At 41.7% G+C, this 25163-nt stretch overlaps 1 protein-coding gene across 1 annotated transcript in view; it reads right to left on the bottom strand.

The window, feature by feature from the left end:
- Positions 1-25163, bottom strand: part of frem2b (FRAS1 related extracellular matrix 2b) — a gene marked incomplete at its 3' end in the record, with an annotated part of 115509 nt that overhangs the window by 8006 nt on the left and 82340 nt on the right. The window contains exons 8-17 of the mRNA XM_080548981.1: positions 16089-16298; positions 15275-15472; positions 14495-14659; positions 14189-14371; positions 13637-13767; positions 12977-13129; positions 12205-12508; positions 11481-11612; positions 7350-7510; positions 4049-4219 (exon numbers count right to left, since the gene is read on the bottom strand). Coding sequence (XP_080405107.1) covers positions 4049-4219; positions 7350-7510; positions 11481-11612; positions 12205-12508; positions 12977-13129; positions 13637-13767; positions 14189-14371; positions 14495-14659; positions 15275-15472; positions 16089-16298 — 1808 coding nt within the window. The remainder of the gene's footprint in view (positions 1-4048; positions 4220-7349; positions 7511-11480; positions 11613-12204; positions 12509-12976; positions 13130-13636; positions 13768-14188; positions 14372-14494; positions 14660-15274; positions 15473-16088; positions 16299-25163) is intronic.

The following is a 25163-nucleotide window of genomic DNA, read 5'->3' as shown; positions in this document are numbered from 1 at the left end:
GCCCCCCCAGGCCTTGCGTCTGACGTCTGACTGTCTCCTCTCCTCTCAGAACAACCAGCTAGACAGTCAGGCCACTCAGGAGGACCCCTAAGGTCAGAGGTCAATCAGACATCACAGAGTTCTGTTCCTCTGTTGAACACTGTGTTGGTTACATTACAACCAGCCACACTGGAGCAGGGAGGCATACAGTTCACTTCCATAGGAGTGAAATCTAATCTGTGCTGCTCCTCTTTTTGAACTGATAGAACCTTCAGCTGTGGTTAATGATTACTAATGATTACCATGGCAACGGTAACAAACATACTGGATACAGTGGGTATACTACACCACCTCAATGCATTATCTTTTTATCTCTCTCTCTCTTTGGGGAAGTGCATATATTTGAATTGCACAAGCAAAACAAGGTCTTGTTTTATTATGCCCTGTAGGGAAAAAAGCTAAGAGAAGAAAGGGCTAGATGAATGTACAGTGCTGCTTTAAATGTACAGTGCTGCTTTAAAGTTTTAAACCCCAATTATCTCTCAACCTACAGTCACTGTCTTTTTTAGCAACACACAACGACATAACACAATTGCTGCTAGCAACTTAACACTACAAGATAGTTTTGATATGATATGTGGTTTTAACTATGTTTTGTAAGGTGTCCTTGAGAGCCTTGAAAGGCGCCCATAAATAAAATGTATTACTATTATTATTATTATTATTATTATTATTATTATTATTATAGTTACTGACAATCTGCAGACTGCGGGTCTAGGCATTATTGACCAAGTAAAACAAGTGTGCAAGGCGTGCAAGGCAGACTCTGACATCGAGGTCTATCTGGTATCAAAGTGTTGATTTAACCCAACCTCTTGCACAAAGCTGTGCCTTGCCAGAATATCTATTTATTTCAGTTTCAACATCGACAAAAGGGGCTAAATTCAGTACCACATCAATCAAAATGAAGGTCAAATTTAAGACCTTTTTAGACCTTTTTTAGACCTCTTTGAATATAATAGGCTAGGTGCACGATCTCACTACTTCCTGAAAGGCACCTGGCATGAACATATCCTGTCTCACTCTATTGGTTTAATTGATTAATCAGCTGTGCACTGTGTGTTCCAACGGTTTACCGCACAGCTGATTAATCAATTAAACCAATAGAGTGAGACAGGATATGTTCATACCAGTTGCCTTTCAGGAAGTAGTGAGATCGTGCACCTAGCCTATTGTATGGTTCGCGACACCATATGATAGCTATTTGTCATCCTCAAGGTGATGAAATTAGGGATTTCACTGCCATACAGACAAAAAAGTATCCTTCAAAAAAGTAAAGGATAATTAATATAAAATAAATATTGGTTCCGGACTGATTTCCTTTTTTTAGGCCTTATCAATCGGATTGCTGGATTTTACACTTACACTTAAGGCTTTTTAAGACCACACTTTAAGGCTTTTTAAGACCTGCCTGGTAGGTAGACAGGGTCATTGCATGGAATTATGCAAGAGCTCATCCTCTGATTTCTGCCTCCACCAGCCTCCACTGGTGGGGTCTGTTCAACGTCAACACAACGTCAATGTAAACACCACAGAGGGTCAGTAGTTAGTTTATAACACACTACGTTATGAGTACAACGTGTATGCTGCGCTGGGGATTTCTGTCCAGTCTAGAGATCCCTGTGATCTGATGTCAAGTACCTTTTAAGAATACTGTTTGCTTATCAAATCATGTTTATTGCTTGCTTTAAAAAAATAAATAAAATAATAATAATTAATTATATTTATATAGCGCTTTTCAGTGACTAAGACGTGTGTGACAATATGGGTACACAGAAACACGGAAACAACAAGCAACAGATAACATGAGCACATAGAACACAGAGTTAATGAACAAGTACAGGAGTCAGTTAACACAGCAATGTCCAGGGGGGGAGGGGGGTGGCAGGGTTAGGGGAGATGGTTAAGGGGTAGGGGAGGTTGTATGCATGTCCAGGGTGGGGGGGGGGGGGGTGGCAGGGTTAGGGGAGATGGTTAGAGGTAGGGGAGGTTGTATGCTTGGGAGAACAGGTAGGTTTTGAGTTGGGATTTAAAAGTGGAGAGAGAGGTTGAGTCTCTGAGTGGCTGGGGAGAGAGAGTTCCAGAGTCGGGGTGCATGCAGCTCGTGAATAATAATAATAATAATAATCTGGAACTGCAGTCACGTCAAGTCATGTAAACAGCCAATAGCAACAGTGTTCCACTTGCAAGAGAAGGGTCTGCAATCACCAGGGTAATGCATTATTAGTACAAACCTGAAGACAGGCAGAACAAGACCCTCACACTATCAATCAAACCAACCACCGTGAGCCCCCATGATGCACTCCCACTCCTCTAAAGCAATAAGGGTCTTCTGGTAAACATTCACCCAGAGCTCTACCCCGACGCACATAAAGATGGACCACTGTGTTTGGGTTGATAATCTACAGCGGGGGTGGGGGGCGTCTGCTGAGAGGAATCTCATAACGTGCCCCCTTGCCCCCTCCCGACCCTGCTTTATGACGGCAGTCGATTTTAATTAACTGCAAGTGAACTAATAGAGTTGGGTTTCCAAGGTGAATGCAAATGAAGGGGGCGGTGAGGCATGTGTGCAGGGAGGGCAGAGAAAGAGAGAGAAAGAGGGAGAGAGAGAGAAAGAGAGAGAGGGGTTTAAGGGCTACTCCTGTGAAACACAACAGCTGTAAAAAATAAAAAATAAACACCACAGAAAAGACCAAGACTGTGTGAAGCTTTTTTATGATGCTCTTGTGCTTTCGGCCAGTTCGACTACACAAATACCACCAGCAGTTCCACCAGGGAGTTTTGGGAATCCATAAAATAAAGGTGTCAGGTTAGTCATTACTGTAGAGGTTAACATGGGACATCCTCACAATAATGGATGACTGCTGGATGACAGATATGTACACAAGAGCCTCTCAGTCAGAGGCCAGAGGGAGCTGTTTAATGTGCTTGTAAATGATTATATTTGATTGGAAGTCCAGGAGGACTCCATGGAGAAGAGAAATAACAAGAACTGTTATAGGAAAACAACGGACCGTAAAATACATAATTCTACATTCCTAAAGCAGGAATGCATTGTAGTGGTTTATACATGCGTCTCCTGACACAACTGGCCCAGAGGTAACTTTCTATTGGTCAGTTTAGAGTCATGGGCGAGTGAGTACCTCAGTGACTGGACCTTGGGGCACTGACAAAAGCAGAAACCAATCAACGAACCTGATCATCTAAAACAGTGGTTCTCAAACCTCTCCTCAGGGACCCCCAGCCGCTCCACATATTTGATCTGTTCCACCACCAGCACACCTGATTCAACCAATCAAGTACAAAGCAACTATTTATACTTGATTAGTTGAATCAGGTGTGCTGCTGGTGGTGGAACAGATGAAGTAAGAGGAGCGGCTGGGGGTCCCTGAGGAGAGATTTGAGAACCATTGATCTAAAATCATCATGTTGGTTTTATTTCTTGTTTCAGTCAGGAACACTCTTCAAGTCTTAGTTTAACCATTTATTAAATATGTCAACACCCTGATAGATACAGACAAAGCAGAACCAAAGTAGGTGGAGGAGCTGCTCACCTGTACGTCAGTGCCGATGAATTAAAAAATATATATGTTTGCGCCCGATCAAATTTCAGGACCCTCCTTTCATGATTTTTCCTAGATATGTGCGTTCTACCACCCTGACAGTATCCTTACATTTTCAAAATCACATCCTAACCCTAAGCTAGTATGAAGCTATTTTGCAGTTTTTCTGTGTAGGAGGCAGACTAATATACAAGACGCGTGGTCGTTGTGTGTATAGTAGGTAAAAAAGGCACGGCTGTTCTAGTGTTAAGAGTCATGGGTGTAGTGAGTAGTGATCGAGGGTCGTAGCTGCTCACCTGTACATCAGTACCGATGGATCAGGCTAATTTACAAGACGCGACAACTAGTGGTCGTTGTGTGTAAATAGTAGCTTCCCATTCTAAAGACTATGGTCATTTGACCTCCGAGGGTGAGTGAGTAGTGATCGAGGGTTGGTAGCTGCTCACCTGTCCGTCCGTGCCGATGGTCCCCCCGCAGTCGGTGAGCAGCTCAGACATGTCGTAGTAGCTGACGAACTCCCACAGACACGCCTCCAGGTTCAGGTTCCTGTAGAAGCGTAGCGTGTTAGCTCCCCTGAGGGGGGCGCTGTACTGGTAGGGGGAGGTCTCCCCGATCACCTAGATAGATAGATAGATAGATAGATAGATAGATAGATAGATAGATAGATAGATAGATAGATAGATAGATAGATAGATAGATAGATAGATAGATAGATAGATAGATAGATAGATAGATAGATAGATAGATAGATAGATAGATAGATAGATAGATAGATAGATAGATAGATAGATAGATAGATAGATAGATAGATAGATAGATAGATAGATAGATAGATAGATAGATAGATAGATAGATAGATAGATAGATAGATAGATAGATAGATAGATAGATAGATAGATAGATAGATAGATAGATAGATAGATAGATAGATAGATAGATAGATAGATAGATAGATAGATAGATAGATAGATAGATAGATAGATAGATAGATAGATAGATAGATAGATAGATAGATAGATAGATAGATAGATAGATAGATAGATAGATAGATAGATAGATAGATAGATAGATAGATAGATAGATAGATAGATAGATAGATAGATAGATAGATAGATAGATAGATAGATAGATAGATAGATAGATAGATAGATAGATAGATAGATAGATAGATAGATAGATAGATAGATAGATAGATAGATAGATAGATAGATAGATAGATAGATAGATAGATAGATAGATAGATAGATAGATAGATAGATAGATAGATAGATAGATAGATAGATAGATAGATAGATAGATAGATAGATAGATAGATAGATAGATAGATAGATAGATAGATAGATAGATAGATAGATAGATAGATAGATAGATAGATAGATAGATAGATAGATAGATAGATAGATAGATAGATAGATAGATAGATAGATAGATAGATAGATAGATAGATAGATAGATAGATAGATAGATAGATAGATAGATAGATAGATAGATAGATAGATAGATAGATAGATAGATAGATAGATAGATAGATAGATAGATAGATAGATAGATAGATAGATAGATAGATAGATAGATAGATAGATAGATAGATAGATAGATAGATAGATAGATAGATAGATAGATAGATAGATAGATAGATAGATAGATAGATAGATAGATAGATAGATAGATAGATAGATAGATAGATAGATAGATAGATAGATAGATAGATAGATAGATAGATAGATAGATAGATAGATAGATAGATAGATAGATAGATAGATAGATAGATAGATAGATAGATAGATAGATAGATAGATAGATAGATAGATAGATAGATAGATAGATAGATAGATAGATAGATAGATAGATAGATAGATAGATAGATAGATAGATAGATAGATAGATAGATAGATAGATAGATAGATAGATAGATAGATAGATAGATAGATAGATAGATAGATAGATAGATAGATAGATAGATAGATAGATAGATAGATAGATAGATAGATAGATAGATAGATAGATAGATAGATAGATAGATAGATAGATAGATAGATAGATAGATAGATAGATAGATAGATAGATAGATAGATAGATAGATAGATAGATAGATAGATAGATAGATAGATAGATAGATAGATAGATAGATAGATAGATAGATAGATAGATAGATAGATAGATAGATAGATAGATAGATAGATAGATAGATAGATAGATAGATAGATAGATAGATAGATAGATAGATAGATAGATAGATAGATAGATAGATAGATAGATAGATAGATAGATAGATAGATAGATAGATAGATAGATAGATAGATAGATAGATAGATAGATAGATAGATAGATAGATAGATAGATAGATAGATAGATAGATAGATAGATAGATAGATAGATAGATAGATAGATAGATAGATAGATAGATAGATAGATAGATAGATAGATAGATAGATAGATAGATAGATAGATAGATAGATAGATAGATAGATAGATAGATAGATAGATAGATAGATAGATAGATAGATAGATAGATAGATAGATAGATAGATAGATAGATAGATAGATAGATAGATAGATAGATAGATAGATAGATAGATAGATAGATAGATAGATAGATAGATAGATAGATAGATAGATAGATAGATAGATAGATAGATAGATAGATAGATAGATAGATAGATAGATAGATAGATAGATAGATAGATAGATAGATAGATAGATAGATAGATAGATAGATAGATAGATAGATAGATAGATAGATAGATAGATAGATAGATAGATAGATAGATAGATAGATAGATAGATAGATAGATAGATAGATAGATAGATAGATAGATAGATAGATAGATAGATAGATAGATAGATAGATAGATAGATAGATAGATAGATAGATAGATAGATAGATAGATAGATAGATAGATAGATAGATAGATAGATAGATAGATAGATAGATAGATAGATAGATAGATAGATAGATAGATAGATAGATAGATAGATAGATAGATAGATAGATAGATAGATAGATAGATAGATAGATAGATAGATAGATAGATAGATAGATAGATAGATAGATAGATAGATAGATAGATAGATAGATAGATAGATAGATAGATAGATAGATAGATAGATAGATAGATAGATAGATAGATAGATAGATAGATAGATAGATAGATAGATAGATAGATAGATAGATAGATAGATAGATAGATAGATAGATAGATAGATAGATAGATAGATAGATAGATAGATAGATAGATAGATAGATAGACAGACAGACAGACAGACAGACAGACAGACAGATAGATAGACAGACAGACAGAGAGAGACAGACAGACAGACAGACAGACAGACAGACAGACAGATAGATAGATAGATCTTTATTTAGTCAGGACAGTGCACATTAATGAACAGTCACTTATACAAAGTATGGTGACAGTAAATATGCCGGATTTAGCTGTGAGCTAATTTGCATCCGTAGTCCTCATGACATAAAATCGTACAATAGATGAAAAAAACAACAAGAATAATGGACAACATCACAACAGAATACAATAGGACATAAAACAATGAGTATGTGACCATAGGGACATACATTGGTGCAATAGAAAATAAAGTACACATATTAAAAGTGCAAAATAACACAGAAAATAAGGCAGTGCGATGGTACTGAGGGAAAGGTAGCTGGACAGTATGTAGTGCAACAAGGGGATGCCCAGAGAGAGTTATGGGTTGTTATGGTTACAGTATTGGTTTGTTTTTAGCCACCTCTGGGTTCTTGGTGGCGTCAGACAGGAAGCTGTAGCGGGTGGTGACCTCGGTGTAGTCCAGCAGGTTGGAGCAGCGGTGGTTCCCCACGCGTGTGCCGTCTGGGCTCAGCGTCAGCTCGAAGTTGGACAGCGGGCGGGAGGACACCACGGGGAGCATGCCTGAGAGAGACACGGTACACTGAATAAACTTCAACAACAGGGGGGGTATTCCATCAACGTCGCTAAAGGCGAAACCAGGCTTATTTTGATTGCGAGATTTTTCGATAAATCTCACGGGCTTTATCAAAATAAGCCTGGATTTTCCTTTAGCGACGTTGATGGAATACTCCCCAGGTCATAGTTGACTGTTGTTCCTGCTGATTGCCTGCCGCTCTCGCTCTCAAACATACAGTGTCTCCCTCTCTCTCTCTCTCTCTCTCTCTCTCTCTCAAACATACAGTCTCTCTCTCTCTCTCGCTCTTAAACATACAGTGTCTCTCTATCTCTCTCAAACATAGTGTCTCCCTCTCTCTCTCTCTCAAACATCAGTGTTTCCCCTACCATTGCCTTGGAACGGAACCACCCGCCCCCCTAAGAAAGAGGAATTTTTACGGATGTAAACACCAAACATCTGACAAGCAGGCTAAAATATCTGCGTTTTTTAAACGCACCCAACCCGAATCTGGCGAGTGGCAAGCCCATAGGCTCGTTGGTAACGTTAGTCCGCCAGTAGTCTCGCATAGCCAGACCTACACTTCGTTTCGCACAGAATAATACAAGATTGTGCGCGAGACGAGTGTGTGCGCGCGGCGCGAGAGAGTTTTTGCCGGGTGAGATGTCTGCAGATGAAAGTAAGCAAGTTGAAACGTTAGCAAATATACTTGCTGAGTGTTCTGACAGAGAACGTTGGTTAAAATTGGTCGTTATTATTGTGACTAGAAAGTGTGTGACTATAATTCCATAGTGTAAATAGTCAAATAACTAGCAAGCTAGCTAGATAGCTCAGAGGTGATGAGATGAGCTAGTCTGCTGCACATTTGCCAGCTAAAGAGCTAACTGGATGCACTTGACTTTATTATTTTAGTTAAAGTAGATACAGACCCGTCACCAGGGCCCAGTCTTAGGGTGGGCCAATGAACTGCATGGGGGGGCACAATTATTATTAACTATTTTATATAATCCAATATGCTATGGTATTCGTCATGCAACACTGACATGCATAGTAGGTTGCAGAGGCTAAATTGGACACGTAGCCTACCGATGAAGACTAGACCTAAAATTATCAGAATGCAGCAAATAACATAACAATAAACACAGGCGAAGCTGGTTTATTACAAGGCCTTGTCGACCCGAGTAGGCCTAAGCTAAAATTATTTGAATGCAAGTTACTTTATAGCGTGGAGAGGCCAAGTTGTGCATTACAATGCGCACAGGTCAATAATTGGCACCAACCCGGCACACGTACAAGAACAAGAATTAAATAAATGCCAGGGATAGCCTACGTAACAAAAATTAGGAGACTGGCACGCAATCAGTGCACTTCCAAAAGGGATACAGTATGACCGACCGATCGTGTGATCATCACATTAAAACCACCCATCTACAGCAAATAGGATCAGCCAGATCCTCATCATTGAACACGTTATACACAAAGCACATTAAATATAGCATAACCGTGCAAACAGCTCATCTCTCCAGTTGAAAAAGCTGTCGAGAATACAACTAGCAAAACATCACCACGGCGTGTGCTCACACGGACACACACACACACACACACACACACACCCGGCTCAGAAAAGAAGGAGGAGGCGTTTTTCAGTGCTGAATCTCCTCATCAGTAAGTCCTTCCACTCATCCTTGAACTTGTGGGTGAGGTCCTTTTCGAAGGCAAGCTGAATCAGTTGAGCCTTGCGCTTGTGCAACATGCTGCGCCGATGCTCAGAGAAAACATTTTTAAGTGTTGAAAAAGAGTTTTCACAAGTCGCGGTAGACGCTCCCAAAGTTAGGGCGAGTGTATAAGCTTGGATGACAGTTGGCATGGCCTGGAGTGCTGAGTGGAATGTATACTGAGAATATTGGCTATTGTCCATTGTCCATCTTTGGGGGGAAACGAGGTGTCCTCCATCTTCTTTACCAGGAACCCACCACGAGCCACAGCATATTCAGATTCAACCACTTCAGTTCGAGCTAATCTTAGGAGAGGAGTGACCTTCGATGGATCCATGAAATCCTCGGCCTCTGGGTTTAAAGCAGCCAGCGCACCAATGAGCTTGCAGCTGCGCTCTCCAAAACGCGCATCCATCTCTCCTTGCACAGCATCAATAACACTGTAAAACACTCCCAGGAACTCTGTCTTTTCGCCAGTGTCCCTCTGTGACTGTCCAACCGTTCCTTCAACTACAAATGCACCAAAGCTCTTGTTAATTGTGCGTCTTCTCTTAGTTGGACAGCTGGGACCAGCCTCGTCAGTGGCTGAGGCTGGAGGAGAGCAGAGGTCCCAGAGCGCAGTAAACTCATCCTCTGTGCGCAGTGATTTTATGCATTCAGATGCACTGTTCACAAGAGTAACCGCAGTGAACAGGTCCATGTTCTCGCTTTGTAGCAGTCTGTTTGGTGGCTCGAAAAGTAACAAAACTTTCATCGGGGGGCTAGCAAGGCTAGTAGTAGCCCTAGCCCTAACAGTTGGGCTAGTAGGACTTACCTCACTAGTGGTAGCCGTCGGGGTGCTAGTGTCAGGCTGCCCACAGTCGCTAATGCTGGTGCTACGTATGTCCATCGGGGTTGGGTGCAGCTGCACCTTTCGAGGATTTACCGGTAATCCACTTTCTTATATCCATCTTTATTCAAAAAGCTTTATCCATCAAAAAGCGCAGATTTCACTCAACTGCTCAGTGCTCGCCTCACACAACTGAAATGGCGAGAGCAGCAGCGTGCGTAACGTGCAACTTTCAACTTTCAACTTTCAAATGATTGGTTGTCACTAGAATCCCGTCCAACAAAATGAAAAACACACTATTGTTTCTCAATTTTAATGTCTTCATTTAACATAAAATATGTTTTATTTTATTTTTTATTTTTTTTTATTTTTTTAATATCTGGCTGCCAGTTGGGGGGGCACCAGCACGTCTGTGGGGGGGCCTGGCCCCCTGAGGCCCGCCCATAGTGACGGGCCTGAGTAGATATACTATCTTTCTTATTCTGCTAGAATTGGGCTTCATGGTAATACCATAATGGCATATTTACAGTACATGGACAGTGGATTGAAGCATTGGAAATGTCTGTTTTTTATAGTTGGACATGATCTTTTTTCAGGTGAGAGAGTAATGTCAAAATGACATTATCTGACTGCATTGCCCACAGCAATCCAAAATCAATTATAATTATGTTATAAATTGATATGGATCAATTTATACCTCTTATTAGATTACCGGTAGAAATACTCTGGTTGTTATGTTTGCCTTTTGGTTGACAGCAAAAGAGGGAGAGGAGGATAGAGAGAGGGAGAGAAGGAGAGAGAGCAGGATGGTGTCGGCACACCAGAGAGAGAGAGAGCAAGAACCAGGTGAGAAAGTGGACAGGTAGTCAAGACCACATAAGTAAGTAGCCTTGAGAACCGATGGTTCTGGAGCCTAATGGCCCATAGGGCAGGAGCCCTGTTTCCGTAGCGTGAGGCGGCTTGATGTACAAGTACACCCCCTGGACATGACGCTGGTATGTCGCAGGGTCTTACCCCCTGGGGGGGGGGGGGGGGGGGTCCATGCCACCCCCCCAAGGCAGCAAACCTAGGGGAAACTTTGAACATACAGTGTCTCCCTCTCTCTCTCTCAATAGTGTCTCCCTCTTTCTCTCTCTCTCTCTCTCTCTCTCTCTCTCTCTCTCTCTCTCTCAAACATACAGTATCTCTCTCTCTCACTCTCTCTCTCTCTCTCTCTCTCTCTCTCAAACATAGTGTCTCTCTCTCTCTCTCTCTCTCTCTCTCAAACATACAGTATCTCTCTCTCTCTCTCTCTCTCTCCCACTCTCTCTCTCAAACATACAGAGTCTCTCTCTCTCTCTCTCTCAAACATAGTGTCTCTCTCTCTCTCTCTCTCTTTATGAGGACCAAAGCATTAGAAGGTGTCCTCCAAGGATGCGTCTCTGTGGTCCTCACCGTCGATGTGTGGCATGGTGACGGTCAGCTTGATGAGGTTGGGGTGGTCGGGGTCCTCTGCTCCTGTGTACCGCAGCTTGGCAGAGAAGGGCTCTGCGCCCACCGTGCCCACGACACGCGGCTGGCACATCCCTGTAACCCAAACATAAACACACACATCATAAACCTGTTTTCAAACCTTATGAACCTTATGACATTTTTAGTTTTGATGTCTAGAAGCAAGAAAAACCAAGCACTGAAACAAATATGAACTCTGAGTAGTGTTTTTTTTAAAGATCCCCACATCTCTAATGAGTGTTAACACTAGAACAGCCATAGGTGGGGTCATTTGACCAAGTGAGTAATTTTTTTTTTTATACCTTTGCACTCCATCAAATTTCAGGACCCTCCTTTCATGACCTTTCTTAGATATGTGCGTTCTACCACCTAGTATCCTTACATGTTCGAAATCACATCAGGATAAGCTAGTATGAAGCTATTTTGCAGTTCTTCTGTGTAGGAGGCACGATAATTTACAAGACGCGCCAACTAGTGGTCTTTGTGTGTAAGTAGCAGCTTCCCATCCTAAAGACTATGGTCATTTGACCCCTGACCCCTCTTATAGTAGGTAAAATAGGCACGGCTGTTCTAGTGTTAATGACCCCACCCGTGGCTGTTCTAGTGTTAATGACCCCACCCATGGCTGTCCTAGTGTTAAGCAGACGAGGAGTGTTGATCCACTCACCCTCGTCCACACTGATGGACACTATGTGGCTGCTGAGCTCCAGCCCCTCGTCCCCGTTGGAGCTGACGGCCCGGGCCGCACACTGGACCCGCGAGCCGGCCTGGAAGTACACCGAGTCCAGGGTGACGATCTTGGAGGAGGTGAAGAAGGTGTCGAAGTCCACATCCCTCATGGGGCTGGTGACGCCGTCGAGGCCGGTAGGGGCGCTGACCATCCAGCGGTAGCGTGTTATGGTGTTGTTGATGTGCTCGCTGACACAGATGGACCCGGTCTTGTCGTAGTCTGGATATTTGGGGTTACAGGCCTGGGAAATGGGAAGAGAGATACTTAAGCGTTATGGAATGAGAAGCCGTGGTATATCGTGGATATCGGCACAGCTAGCGGGGTGGTGAGGCACGATGGAGTGGTTCTCAAACCTCTCCTCGGGGACCCCCAGCCGCTCCACATATTTGATCTGTTCCACCACCAGCACACCTGATTCAACTAATCAAGTACAAATCATAATTGCTTTCTACTTGATTAGTTGAATCAGGTGTGCTGGTGGTGGTGGAACAAATCAAATATGTGGAGCGGCTGGGGGTCCCGGAGGAGAGGTTTGAGAACCACGGCTGTAAAGTGTATCAAGCGACATCTAAGTAAACATTAGCATTATCATTTACCTGTCCTTCAATACACGATTGAGAGACGAATCCTTTGAAGGATTCATTAGCTAAGTTAGCAAAATGAGTGAGAAGAAGACAGCACATACTGACAAGCATTAGCTTGGACTTACCGTGACACAGACAACAGGGTAACCTGCGAGAGGATGGGCGTCCCGGGTCCTGGTGTCGTCATACTGCATCAGCGACACCACCAGGGGCACGGAGGGGAAGGTGACATCGGCCATGCTGTTGGTCTCTTCGATATAGATGATGGCTTTGTTCAGCTAGACAATCGACCAAGAGTCAAGATTTACATTAGTCGATGGTGAGCATATGTGACACAGTCTGATCTTTTGGTCCGCATGTTGGCACCCAATCAAAATGTTCCGACTTTTCTTTTGAAACACGGAACTACGTTTCAACGTTGTTGAGAATCACAACACAAACTCGCTAGTCAAGCCAAAATACTGCAACAACGCAATGGATTGGGTGAGTAATCCCCACTGCTACCTAGTTAACTATAACACTACTTTACATTGTTAGCAGGCTCACAAAACAAGCTGTGTTAGTCGACTAGCGACGTGTCATTGATTTTCAACAACGCGGAAATGTATTCACGTTTTTCGAAAGAAAAGTCGGATCATTACGTCGGATCCCGACATGAGGACCAAAGCATTAGAACGTGTCACATATCATATGTACACGTGACAAAAGTGCTGAGATTCCATTGCTCTTTCTGCTACAACGGCTAGAGGCAGATCTAGAAAGTGGTCAAGTCTCTCAAGTCTCACCTGAGTCTCTGCCACCATGTTCTCATCAGGTTTCAGGTGGACCGTGAAGGCTTCCCTCATCTCTCGAACGCCGTCGAACAAAATCTCCACCTCCACAAAGTGTTCAGTGTCACCGTCCTTGAACTGAATTTCTGGGGATATGCAGGAGGAGGTGTCTCAGTGATCCATCACCTCAAATATTGCATACTAAGAGCTTATTTTATTTATTTTTTATACCTGATTTAACATTTGATATGTTCGATGTTTTAGATTAGATTAGATGTATTGTCCCCAGGGGGAAATTCTTTTTCACACCACTGCACAGTATACCTACGTATATACATACAATACCGTATAACACAGACAACAACAGACAGTACTACATATGACAGATACATAAGTACGGTACACACACTCAGCGTGGTCTATTATTTACGGCAACAATGGCTGCAGGGATCAGGCTTTTGCCAAAGCATTCACCTTTTGCACCTTAGTGTTCTGTACCTACGCCCGGATGGCAGTAGGGCGAGGTACAGATTACTGGTACTGGTAGATTATAGGTACTGATGTTACCCTCAGATATGGGATGGTAGTCCTCTCCGGATGTGGCGGAGCCGTCCTTGGTGTGTACTCGCACCACGGACACTTTGGAGGGGTCGCCGACACGGAGGACAGGGATCTTCACTACAGACACCTGGCCCACCTTCTTGGGCTCACTGACACTGAACTTGGTCTCGCCGAACTTGATAATGGCTCCTGAAAAGAACGTGTAGGAGAGATTGAAACTGATGTAAAAACAAAAAATTAAGCAGTTTGTGTGTGATACGTTTTCATCATAAGCTAAGTAAAAAAGTCACAGACGGAAAAAAAACATCTTACTGTCTCCATTGTCCTTTATTTTGATGAGTGTCTCGTTCAGCGGCCCTACGGACGCCCCGAACGGAGACTCGCTCCTGGGGACCCCCAACACCAGACGCAGCTCCTCGTCCTCCTCGTGTTCGGTGTCGTCCACCAGCGACAGGACGCAAGGCTTCTCCACCTCCCCTGAGGACAGAGGAAGAGGAAGAGGACGGGGTTATGAACCAAACTAAAGTTTGTTTGTTTGTTTTTGTTTTTTGTTCTTTATTGATCTTTGTTTTGTTCTTTATTGATCTCTTTATTTTGTTCTGTCATTTTAATATTTATATTTATATTCTTTGATTTATTTTTCATTAACTGTAATCAAATTATTTGACCAAAGAGAGTTATTGTATGTATTAATATTTTTTTTTACTGTGTGCTAAATAAAAAAAAAAGATATAAAAAAAGAGGAGGGGGTTATGAACCAAACTAACAAACTGTTTGAAGTACTTCAAGCGATTCATGGGGAAACATTACAAGAGAGTGGTTGGAGAGGAGAGAGGGATAAAGGTTTAGGTCATCAGGGAGGCCGTTTTTTCTCCATCTCCTCTCATCTGCCCTGAGCTCTATTTTACAAGCATGTAGGGTTTCAGAGAGCCAGGGAGCGCGTGGAGAGGATCGCCCTGGCTTCAAGGTTAGCGAACAGAGGGCGTCGAAGGAGGTGAGAGCGGACAGGAGGGTGGAGGATGCACCGACTGAATCAGTGGATAGAAGGGAGAAGGATGAGAGGATTCAACGGAGGGTAGTTTGAGTGGGTACCTGGCAGGAAGGTGATGATGGAGGCGTCAGTGTTGGGCCTCTCGTTGAAGTCCATCATGACCTGAGCGGTTCCCTGCCGGCTGTAGCAGCGCACTGTGGACTTGTAGCTGATGTCCCCGCTGCGGTACACAATGGCTGAGATCGCCCCTGAGTTCTCGTCCCCCATGTACATGGCGTCTCGGAACTGGACCTTGGGCACTGACAGAGAAAAGCAGAAATGAATCAATGAACCGATCATCGGAATATCATTAAGTCTGTTTTATTTTTTGTGTTTTCATTAACTATGTTTTAGTCAGGAACGCTCGAGTCTTAGTTTAACCATTTATTGAATATGAAATATGTGACACGTTCTAGTGTTTTGGTCCGCATATCGGCAACTAATCGAAATGTTCGGACCTTTCTTTTGAAACACGGAACTACGTTTCAACGTTGTTGAGAATCACAACACAAACTCGCTAGTCAAGCTAAAATACTGCAACAATGCAATGGATTGGGTGTGTAATCCCCCACTGCTACCTAGTTAACTATAACACTACTTTATATTGTTAGCAGGCTCACAAAACAAGCTGTGTTAGTTGACTAGCGATGTGTCGTTGATTTTCAACAACGCGGAAATGTATTCAAATTTTTTCTAAAGAAAAGTCCGATCATTACATCAGATCCCGATATGAGGATCAAGGCATTAGAACAAGGTAATAGTAGTAGTAGCAGTAGTAGTAGTAGTAGTAGTAGTAGTAGTAGTAGTAGTAGTAGGAGTGGTAGAATCATTATTACTATTATAGATAACCAGATTGTAACTTTGGCCGCCACTCACAGTCAGAGATGGTGTCGTTGATGAAGATGGTGGCCTTCCCTGGTTCCCCCAGGATGCCGTTCATGGGCATGCGGAGGACCAACTCGAACCTCTCTGGACCTTCCAGTACCGGCTGGCCCAGGTCGTCCAGGATGGTCACACGGAACATCTGCATGTTGACCCCCGGGGCAAAGTCCAGGTTCCGACTGATTCCAACATAGTCCAGACCAGCTGAAACACGTCAACAGAGTTTCACATGACATTTACATGACATTTACACTTATGGCATTTAGCAGACGCCTTATTCCAAAGCGACTTACAATCAATACATTGGACTAAGCAAGTGAATCATCAATTCAACAGGAAGAGTAATCTAGCTCAGGCCAGGGGCCACTGGCAGTCGTCGTGAACTTTTTATTAATTAAAAAATATATATATAGATACTGGAGAGACAGTATAAGGGGGGCAGTAGAAGTCTTAGGAGGCATAATATCGGGGAAAAGCAGGTGTCTCAGGAGACGCAGTGCTGGGGGGTGGTAATGTCTCAGGAGGAGCATGACAGAGTGTATACTGAACGTATGAAGTATGTACAGTACACTTATTTCAACACCTCTACAGCGTTATTTAGTCGTGAATGATTGACTGTTGAGTGAGATGAAAGAATCAAATATTGATTGCTCACTTACAGTAGACAGCAATGAGCGATTTTGTTTGAATTTTGCTGTTTAAATGTGTTGCCGTGGGAGACAGATCGGGTTATTAATTTGCTTGGCTTTGTAGAGGCAGCATGTTGAAGCCATGGACTTCAACCCTAGTGGCTTTTCCCACGTACTTATGACTCATCTATGTGTGTCCGTGTGTAGCAAGATTAAGATACCAAAGGAAAAAACTTTTTGATACAGGCATCTTAGCCATCAGAAGACATCACAGTGGCTGTATGGGAGGTTTAAGGAGATAGACTCCAGGCTTAGCTTAAAGCTCTTTCTTAAACACCAGAGTGTGTGAGAGATTTAGTGGGCGCGCGCACACACACACACACACACACACACACACACACACACACAAACACACACACATAAACACACACACTACCTTTATCCTGTCAGAGCTTACAGACTTAAAAAGTACCCCCCCCCCCCCCTCTGCCACTCCCTCCCAACACACACACAGACACACACACACACACACCCTAATGTTTACATTCCACAGGTCATGTAACATCCCAACAAATGCAGCCTTCTGGGGCTTGTTGTGTTTGTAAAAACACAGGCGTGACAAACTGAATGGCAGCTTACTGTCTGTTATTCCACATTGGCTTTCCTTTTCTTAAGCTTATCCCAACTGCAGTAGACTGGTAAAGCCTAGCCTGTTTTACATTTTTTTTAAAGTTATTTTTCTGAGGCGGGCAGTCCCACTCATATTTTTCATTTTATTGGACAGATATAGTGAAGACAGACAGGAAAGTAAGGAGAAGAAGGGAGAGAGAGGGCATGTCACCCCCCCACCCCACAAAATCCCAAGTGGTGCATCCCAGGACGAAGGATATAAATAAATGACAATAAATAATAATAATAATAATAATAACAGTGGTGATAGGTAATGAAGACAGTACAGGTACAGTACATAGATAAGTAAACAAAGAAATAAAGAAAAATAAAGTGCAATTCATTTGTAAGTGAGGATAGATGAGATGATCGTGTTGGTCTATGTGATATCATGTCTGTTATGATTGTAATAGTATGTCCCTCTCTAGAACGAGATGATGTATCTCTAGGGGTTTATCCTGATAAATAAATTCACAACATTATGTCATCACTCAGCATCCAGCGCACTTGCATTGTCAGGGAGGGTTTTTAGTTTGTTGAAATAGGATATTATTGGGTTCCAGGTGAAATAAAAGCGGTTTTTGGACCCCCTAAGTGTGTATTTAATCTTTTCAAGTTTCAAGTGAAGCATAAGGTCAGTCAACCATAAGGAGGAATTCGGTGGTTTGGGGGATTTCCAACAAAGCAAAATCCTCCGTCGAGCAAGTAGAGTGGCAAATGCCACAATGTCTTTATGCTTGTTAATAATCTGTTGGTCAGTTGGCGCTATGCCAAAGATAGCTGAGTAGGCGTTAGGTTGCAGGTTCAGATCTAGTGCCTGTGAGAGGGTCCTGAAAACTGCTGACCAATAATCAAATAATAAGGGACATGACCAAAACATGTGTGTTAGTGTTGCCGGAGCGTTATGACATCTGCTACAATTCTCATCTACGTTAGGATAGATTCTGGCTAGCCTAGATTTGGAAAGGTGAATTCGATGCAGGACCTTAAATTGGATTACGCCTAGTCTAGCACATGATGTGCTCCCGTTAACTCTCGTCAGAGCCTCAGTCCAGGAGTCATCGGGTATTACGTCCCCTAGCTCCTCCTGCCATTTCTCTTTAATTTTGTGGAGGGAAGTGTCTCCGAGGGATGATATGCTAGAATAAATACTTGAAATTAGGCCTTTTAGATTGGGAGGAATTTGGAGGATATCATCTATAGCAGAAGGTTGTGGTGCATTTGGGAAGTTTGGATCCACATTTTTAATGAAATGTCGGACCTGGAGGTATCGAAAATAACTTGAGCGGGGAAGGTTGAATTTTTGAGAGAGGTGATTAAAGGTCGAGAAGACGCCCTCAGTATAGAGATCTTTAAATTTGGAGAGACCGAGTCTTTTCCATAAGGCGAAAGCATTGTCTATTCTGGCGGGGACAAAAAGGTGGTTATTGCAGATAGGGGCTAGGTTGGAGAAATATTTTAAACCAAAGTGGCGTCAAAATTGTGATCATATTCGTAATGTATTAACAACAACAGGGTTAGAGGTGTAGTGTGGGGCAGATAGAGGGAGTTTGGAGGTAATCAAGGCGGAGAGGGATGTTGAAAGACACTCATTTTCTATTTCGCACCAAGACGGCTGTGGTGAATGGACCCAGTATATGATTTTCTGAATATTGGCAGCCCAGTGATAATAAAGCAAATGTGGTAGGCCCAGTCCGCCCTGGGACCGATGTCGCTGTAGAAGTCTTTTCTGTATTCTAGGGACTTTACCCCCCCAAATGAAAGATGATATGGACTTATCTATGGACGAGAAGGACTTTGGGAGGAATATAGGGAGACATTGAAAAAGGTAGAGGAATCGGGGTAGATTGTTCATCTTAATACAGTTGATCTTCCCTGCCAGTGATAAATTAATGGACCTCCATTTCTGTAAATCATCTTTTAATTTATTAACGAGGGGCGTGAAGTTTTTTTGATGTAGTTTAGAGAAGGACCGTGTAATATTAATTCCCAAATATTTGAAGCCAGATTTAGACAAATGGAAGGACAAGTCACATTGTGGGATTGCGAGAGCTAGGTTGTTCACTGGAAAACATTCGCTCTTAGTGAGGTTGATCCCGAAAAGCTACCAAATCTATGCAGCATCTGAACTATATGGGAAATGCATTGCACCGGGTCAGATACATACAACAGTAAGTCATCGGCATATAGCGCCACCTTGTGTTCCTTTCCCCATCTAGAAATTCCATTTATTATTGGAGAAGATTTTAACATGATAGACAGAGGTTCGATGGTGAATGAGAATAGGAGTGGGCTCAGTGGGCACCCCTGGCGTGTCCCTCTCGACAATGAGAAAAATGTGGAGCGTTTCCCGTTCGTAACTACCGATGCCTTAGGAGATGAGTATAGTAGTCTGATCCATGCAATAAAAGTGGGTCCAAAGCCAAAAGCTTTCAGACATTCAAATAAGTACGCCCACTCCACTCTGTCAAAAGCCTTCTCCGCATCCAGGGAGATAACCACCTCAGGTACCTCCTCGGACGTAGGAGAATGTATGACATTTAGAAGGTTTCGGATGTTAGAGAATGAGTGGCGGCCCAACATGAAGCCAGTTTGATCAGGGGAGATCACCTCGTCTGTGACGGACTCTAGACGCCGGGCGAGTGCTTTAGCTAATATCTTGACATCGCTGTTGAGCAGCGAGATAGGGCGATGTGAACCACACTCTGTTCTGTCTTTCCCTGGTTTCGGTAAAAGGGTTATGAATGCCTCTGTTAGTGTCTGTGGCCCCATTATCCATTGAGTCATTGAACATTTCTAAGATGAGGGGAGTTAATTTGGTTGAGAATTTTTTGTAGAATTCGATGGGGTATCCATCAGGGCCCGGGGCCTTACTACTTTGCATAGCTGTGATTGCATTATAAATGTTGGTGTCTTGGAAGGGTAGTTCTAGTTCTGCTTTACGAACAGGGTTGATAACAGGGGCATTTAAATTTGTGAAGAAATGTTGCATATTGGTATCATCATTGGGTGCCTCAGAAGTGTACAATTTGGAATAAAATGCCCTAAACGTCTCATTGATTTCAAGGGGGTCAGTTGTAAGCTCCCTATTTTCTCTTTTAATTTGTGGGATCTGTTGGTCAGAGGATTTACATTTTAATTGATGCGCTAACATTCTACCAGCCTTTTCCCCATGCTCATAAACAAAGCCTTGTGATTTCAGCAACATACATATATATATATATATATATATATATATATATATATATATATATATATATATATATATATATAACATATCGGATGATATTAACTCGTATTTGGCTTTGAGATTCAGCTTAGTTTTGTAAAGCTCCGGAGTGGGAGAGGCAGAGTATTGATGATCTATGTCAATCATTGAGTGGAGAAGTTGCTCCTGTTCTTGCCTCCTAGCTTTGTTCAACCTAGATGTGTATGCAATAATGTCCCCCCTTATTAGTACTTTAAAGGCCAATGCACACAGCGTGCGATTTCTGTTGCACGGCAACATTCCATTTTGAAGTTTGAATGGAAGTCTATGAGAAAATCGCATTCCAACACACACGGCCCCGATTTTAATCGCACAGCGAAAATTCGATTCCATTCGTTTTGAATGGGACAAAGCACACGGCGTGCGAGTTTTGTCACACTGTCACATTTTGCAAATTTTGTAAAAGTTTGTGGTGCGACGGATTATTGCATCACAATGGGACAATTGGGAAAACTTCAACTGGTCTATCTAAATTAATTGAGTCACTCATAACGGGGAGAGAGACTGGAGCATACATTTTTGACTGTCTCCTTTTTTGAAAGAAGTTAAAGGCTGAAGGTCTGACCCAAAAGGTCTGATACAGTACATACACCTACGGTACATGAAGGGTTTATGATGTACAACATTATCATTTCATTTTCATATCATATATTTCAAATACATACTGGCACATCATTCACTACTCCGTGGCACAGCTGTCATTAGAAATGTCTCGCCTTTTCGCTAATTGCATGACGACATCAATGACCTATTTTAAAACATATTTTTAACTCTCCAAAACAAAGTGTGACTTTGCAAGGCAGGATAGGGTGAAACAGAAAAGGAATCAGAGACATGTAAACATATTTTGTTTCTTGACTGTGTGTTTCTATGACGTGCTGAAGGTTGAAGGCTATCGTAAATCTTTGAACAAGTAACGTTATTTATACTTATACTATATATATTATATTCGTTTACTATATATTACTATATATATTATATTCGTTTACTATATATTACTATATATATTATATTAGTTTACTCATCTACGATATCGTTTTTGGCTGCACGGGGTTGCCAGATTTCTAATCTAGCACGACTGAATGACCAGCCAAATTATACACATGTTGTATAGACACTGTCCACTGAAAACCGGACATCTGGCAACCCAACATTTATATTTACTCTACTGTACGTAGGCTACGTGTATGTAAAAATGGATAACGAAAAGCTGATAACGTTTATTCAGTGCCATAGGGAGCTATGGTTTTGTTCATATCGGATTTCTCTGTTGGGCGGCGAGAGGACTAGTTGTCAAGATGGGGGGAGGTGATCTCGTAAGTATTAGCAAGGAATGCTAGCTAGCGCATCGACAACATGCGTTTGTTTGTACTTTTACTAGTGTAGCTAAACTATTCTGTAACTATTCTGACAACACTGATGTGTGTATTCAGTCGGACGTTGTAGCTCCGTGCGATTGAGAATCGGTTTACAAATGCTAGCCAGCCAGCTAATGAAGCTAATCGACATCATGCGTTTGTTTATAATGACTAGTAGCTTATGGTTTGGTTATGCTGTGGCTCGATATGAGCATGCTTCTATGTGTGGCTTTATAAGCGTGCTGTGGCTCCAATAGAGCGTGCCTTTTTTGTACACTGTTTGTAATGGTAATTAGGGAAACCAAGTCTAACTTATTGAACTATGCCGTCCTCCGAATCTATGTCCGCCTGATCATCGCCCATAATAATAAAGTGGCTTTTATAATACACCTTTCTGGCTGTGTGTTTTGTGCGCTCCCTCTCCTGACATTTTACCAATACCCCTAAATCAGGGGACCCACATATTTTATCACAATATGTCCAGTTGTATCTTGTAGAAATTGTGGAAGCAAGGCAAGCAATATTGGTAGAGCCTATTGTAATCAGCCTGCCTGGTCCGACTACGTAACAATTGAGAATGGAATGTTGAGGTGCAACAGAAATTGCATCGCACGCCGTGTGCATTGGAATGCGATTTTTTATGATTTTCTCATAGACTTCAATGGTGTGAGTTGAAAATGGAATTTTGCGGCGCAACAAAAATCGCATCGCACGCTGTGTGCGTTGCAATGGAATGTTGTCGCGCAACAGAAATCGCACGCTGTGTGCATTGGCCTTAAAGGGCTCTGCACACAGCGTGCGATTTCTGTTGCGCTTCAACGTTCCATTTTGAAGTTTGAATGGAAGTCTATGAGAACATCGCATTTACCCACACACGGCCCCGATTTTAATCGCACGGCGAACATTCGATTCCATTCATTTTGAATGGGACAAAGCACACGGCGTGCGAGTTTTGTCGCACTGCTTTGTCCCATTCAAAATGAATGGAATCGAATGTTCGCCGTGCGATTAAAATCGGGGCCGTGTGTGGGTAAATGCGATGTTCTCATAGACTTCCATTCAAACTTCAAAATGGAACGTTGATGCGCAACAGAAATCGCACGCTGTGTGCAGAGCCCTTATGGGTCTGCCAGAGCAGGGAGGGAGACACAGTGTCCTCCCTATTGGTTTCCAAGAAATTGTCTATGGCAGTTGAAATCATTTGGCAGAATTCTTTATCTGTTAGTAGTGTGGTATCAAGTCTCCAAGGAGCGCGGTCAGAGTAGTTAAGTGGGAAGGACAGATCCAATAGTACTGGGGCATGGTCAGATTCAATTATGGTTGAATATTCTACGTTTTTGACAAAGGGAAGTAATGTTCTGTCTATAAAGAAGTAATCAATTCTGCTATACGAATGGTGGACGTGTGAAAAAAAAGAGAATTTTTTATCATGAGGGAATTGGAAGCGCCATGGATCGACGCATCCAATTTGGTCCATGAACGCTGACAACATTTTAGCCATCTTGGAGGGTTTCTTTGATTTTGGGTTGGAACGGTCTAAGGAAGGATTAATCATGCAGTTTAGATCGCCACCAAAAATAAGGCAGCGTGAGTTTAGGTCAGGTATAGATGAAATTACCTTTTCCATGAAAAGTCCCAATTGGGTGCATACATACACATTGACCAAAACTACAGGTTTATGGTAGAGGGACCCTGAGACAATGATAAAACGGCCGTGTGGGTCAGATATAATATCAGTGGCGTTGAATAGTGTTTTCTTGTGGATTATGATTGCTGTGCCACGTGATCTAGAATTAAAGTCTGAATGAAAGATTTGGCCAACCCCTGATTTTTTAAGTCTACTATGATCTCTAACCATCAAATGTGTCTACTGACGATGTAACCAGACACCTCTCGGAAAATAGAAATACGTGAAATTCGTCTTGAAAGTATTTCTGACCTAAAACTCAGATTTTCGTTTTTTTAGCTAACATTCAACTCGAAGATGTGAAGTACCCACTCGTTATTTTTCAGAACAGTTTTACGTTCATTAAATAAGTGTAATCTACAGTGGCGGGCGGTGCATTTCACACCTAGGCCTTCAGTGATGTCCGACACATTCCTACCTGAATTATTCTACCTCTTAATACCATCGTTATGACGCCATGGCTCTAGAAACTAGACAGAAACACAGTATAACCGGGCGTTGCATCACCTTAACATAGTCAGACAAGTACAACAGAGTTATATTAATATTTCCGAAGCATTTTTAATCAATAAATCCGCATTTACAATGAAGAGTATTAAACTAACATCTTTAAGATCGCTACATTACCCACGTCTGTCGTCTCGTCCACCATAATAGCGACAAAGGGTGCCTTTTTAATCTCCATTTTGATCTCTTCTTCCATCACTTCAGTAATAGCAAAAATCAGGTCGTTTTGTATTTTGCCTGACGTCCCAGTAAACACTTTGTTTGTGGACAGGTGGTAATGTAAATCTGGGTTGTTTTCAGCCAGAAAAGAAAGAAGCTCAACGTAGTTTCCTCTGTTTGTGGACTTGGCGCTTTCATTGTGTCCCCTAAATGAAAGTTATTGTTTACCCAAAAACAGGACACAATCGATCAGTATTATCGATCAGTCAACGAAAGCTTTCGTTGTGGGCTCCGTTTCCCTGCGCCCTTTCAAAAGTTTCACATCTACCGGCATAGTTCCGCATCTCAATAGTGAATATCAATAGTGCGTATCAATAGTGCGTAGCAATAGTGCGTATCCAATCAAAAGACGTGCTGGGTGCTGACATCATTGAGCCTTACAGCAGGCGCCGTTGTTGCTTTTGCTCGCATCTACGTAGGTTTACTAGGTACGCCACAGGTTTTCTCGTTCCAATGTTAAGTTACAGGTCGAATCCGCAGCACCGTTTAATGTGAAGGCGGGCAGATTTTTGAGCCCCCTAGCAACACATTTTGATTGGATAAAAGCTCTAACATAAAGGCCAGCCCTCCAAATCTCAATCGGAGACTGGAAGCAGCGCAACCAAGAGGAAAGCTATGAAATGAAGAGAATAGACTATGGGGAATCATTAATACATATTTGTGGAAAATATATATTAAAATAAAATGTATATTCTGATGATGTTTAGGCCAGCAGAGAAGGCCTTGCTGGCC

The sequence above is a fragment of the Nansenia antarctica genome (assembly GCF_963989245.1).
Source record: "Nansenia antarctica genome assembly, chromosome: 1".
Lineage (NCBI taxonomy): Eukaryota > Metazoa > Chordata > Actinopteri > Argentiniformes > Microstomatidae > Nansenia > Nansenia antarctica.
Note: the sequence above shows the minus strand (reverse complement) of the source record. Positions and strands in the feature narration are given on the sequence as shown.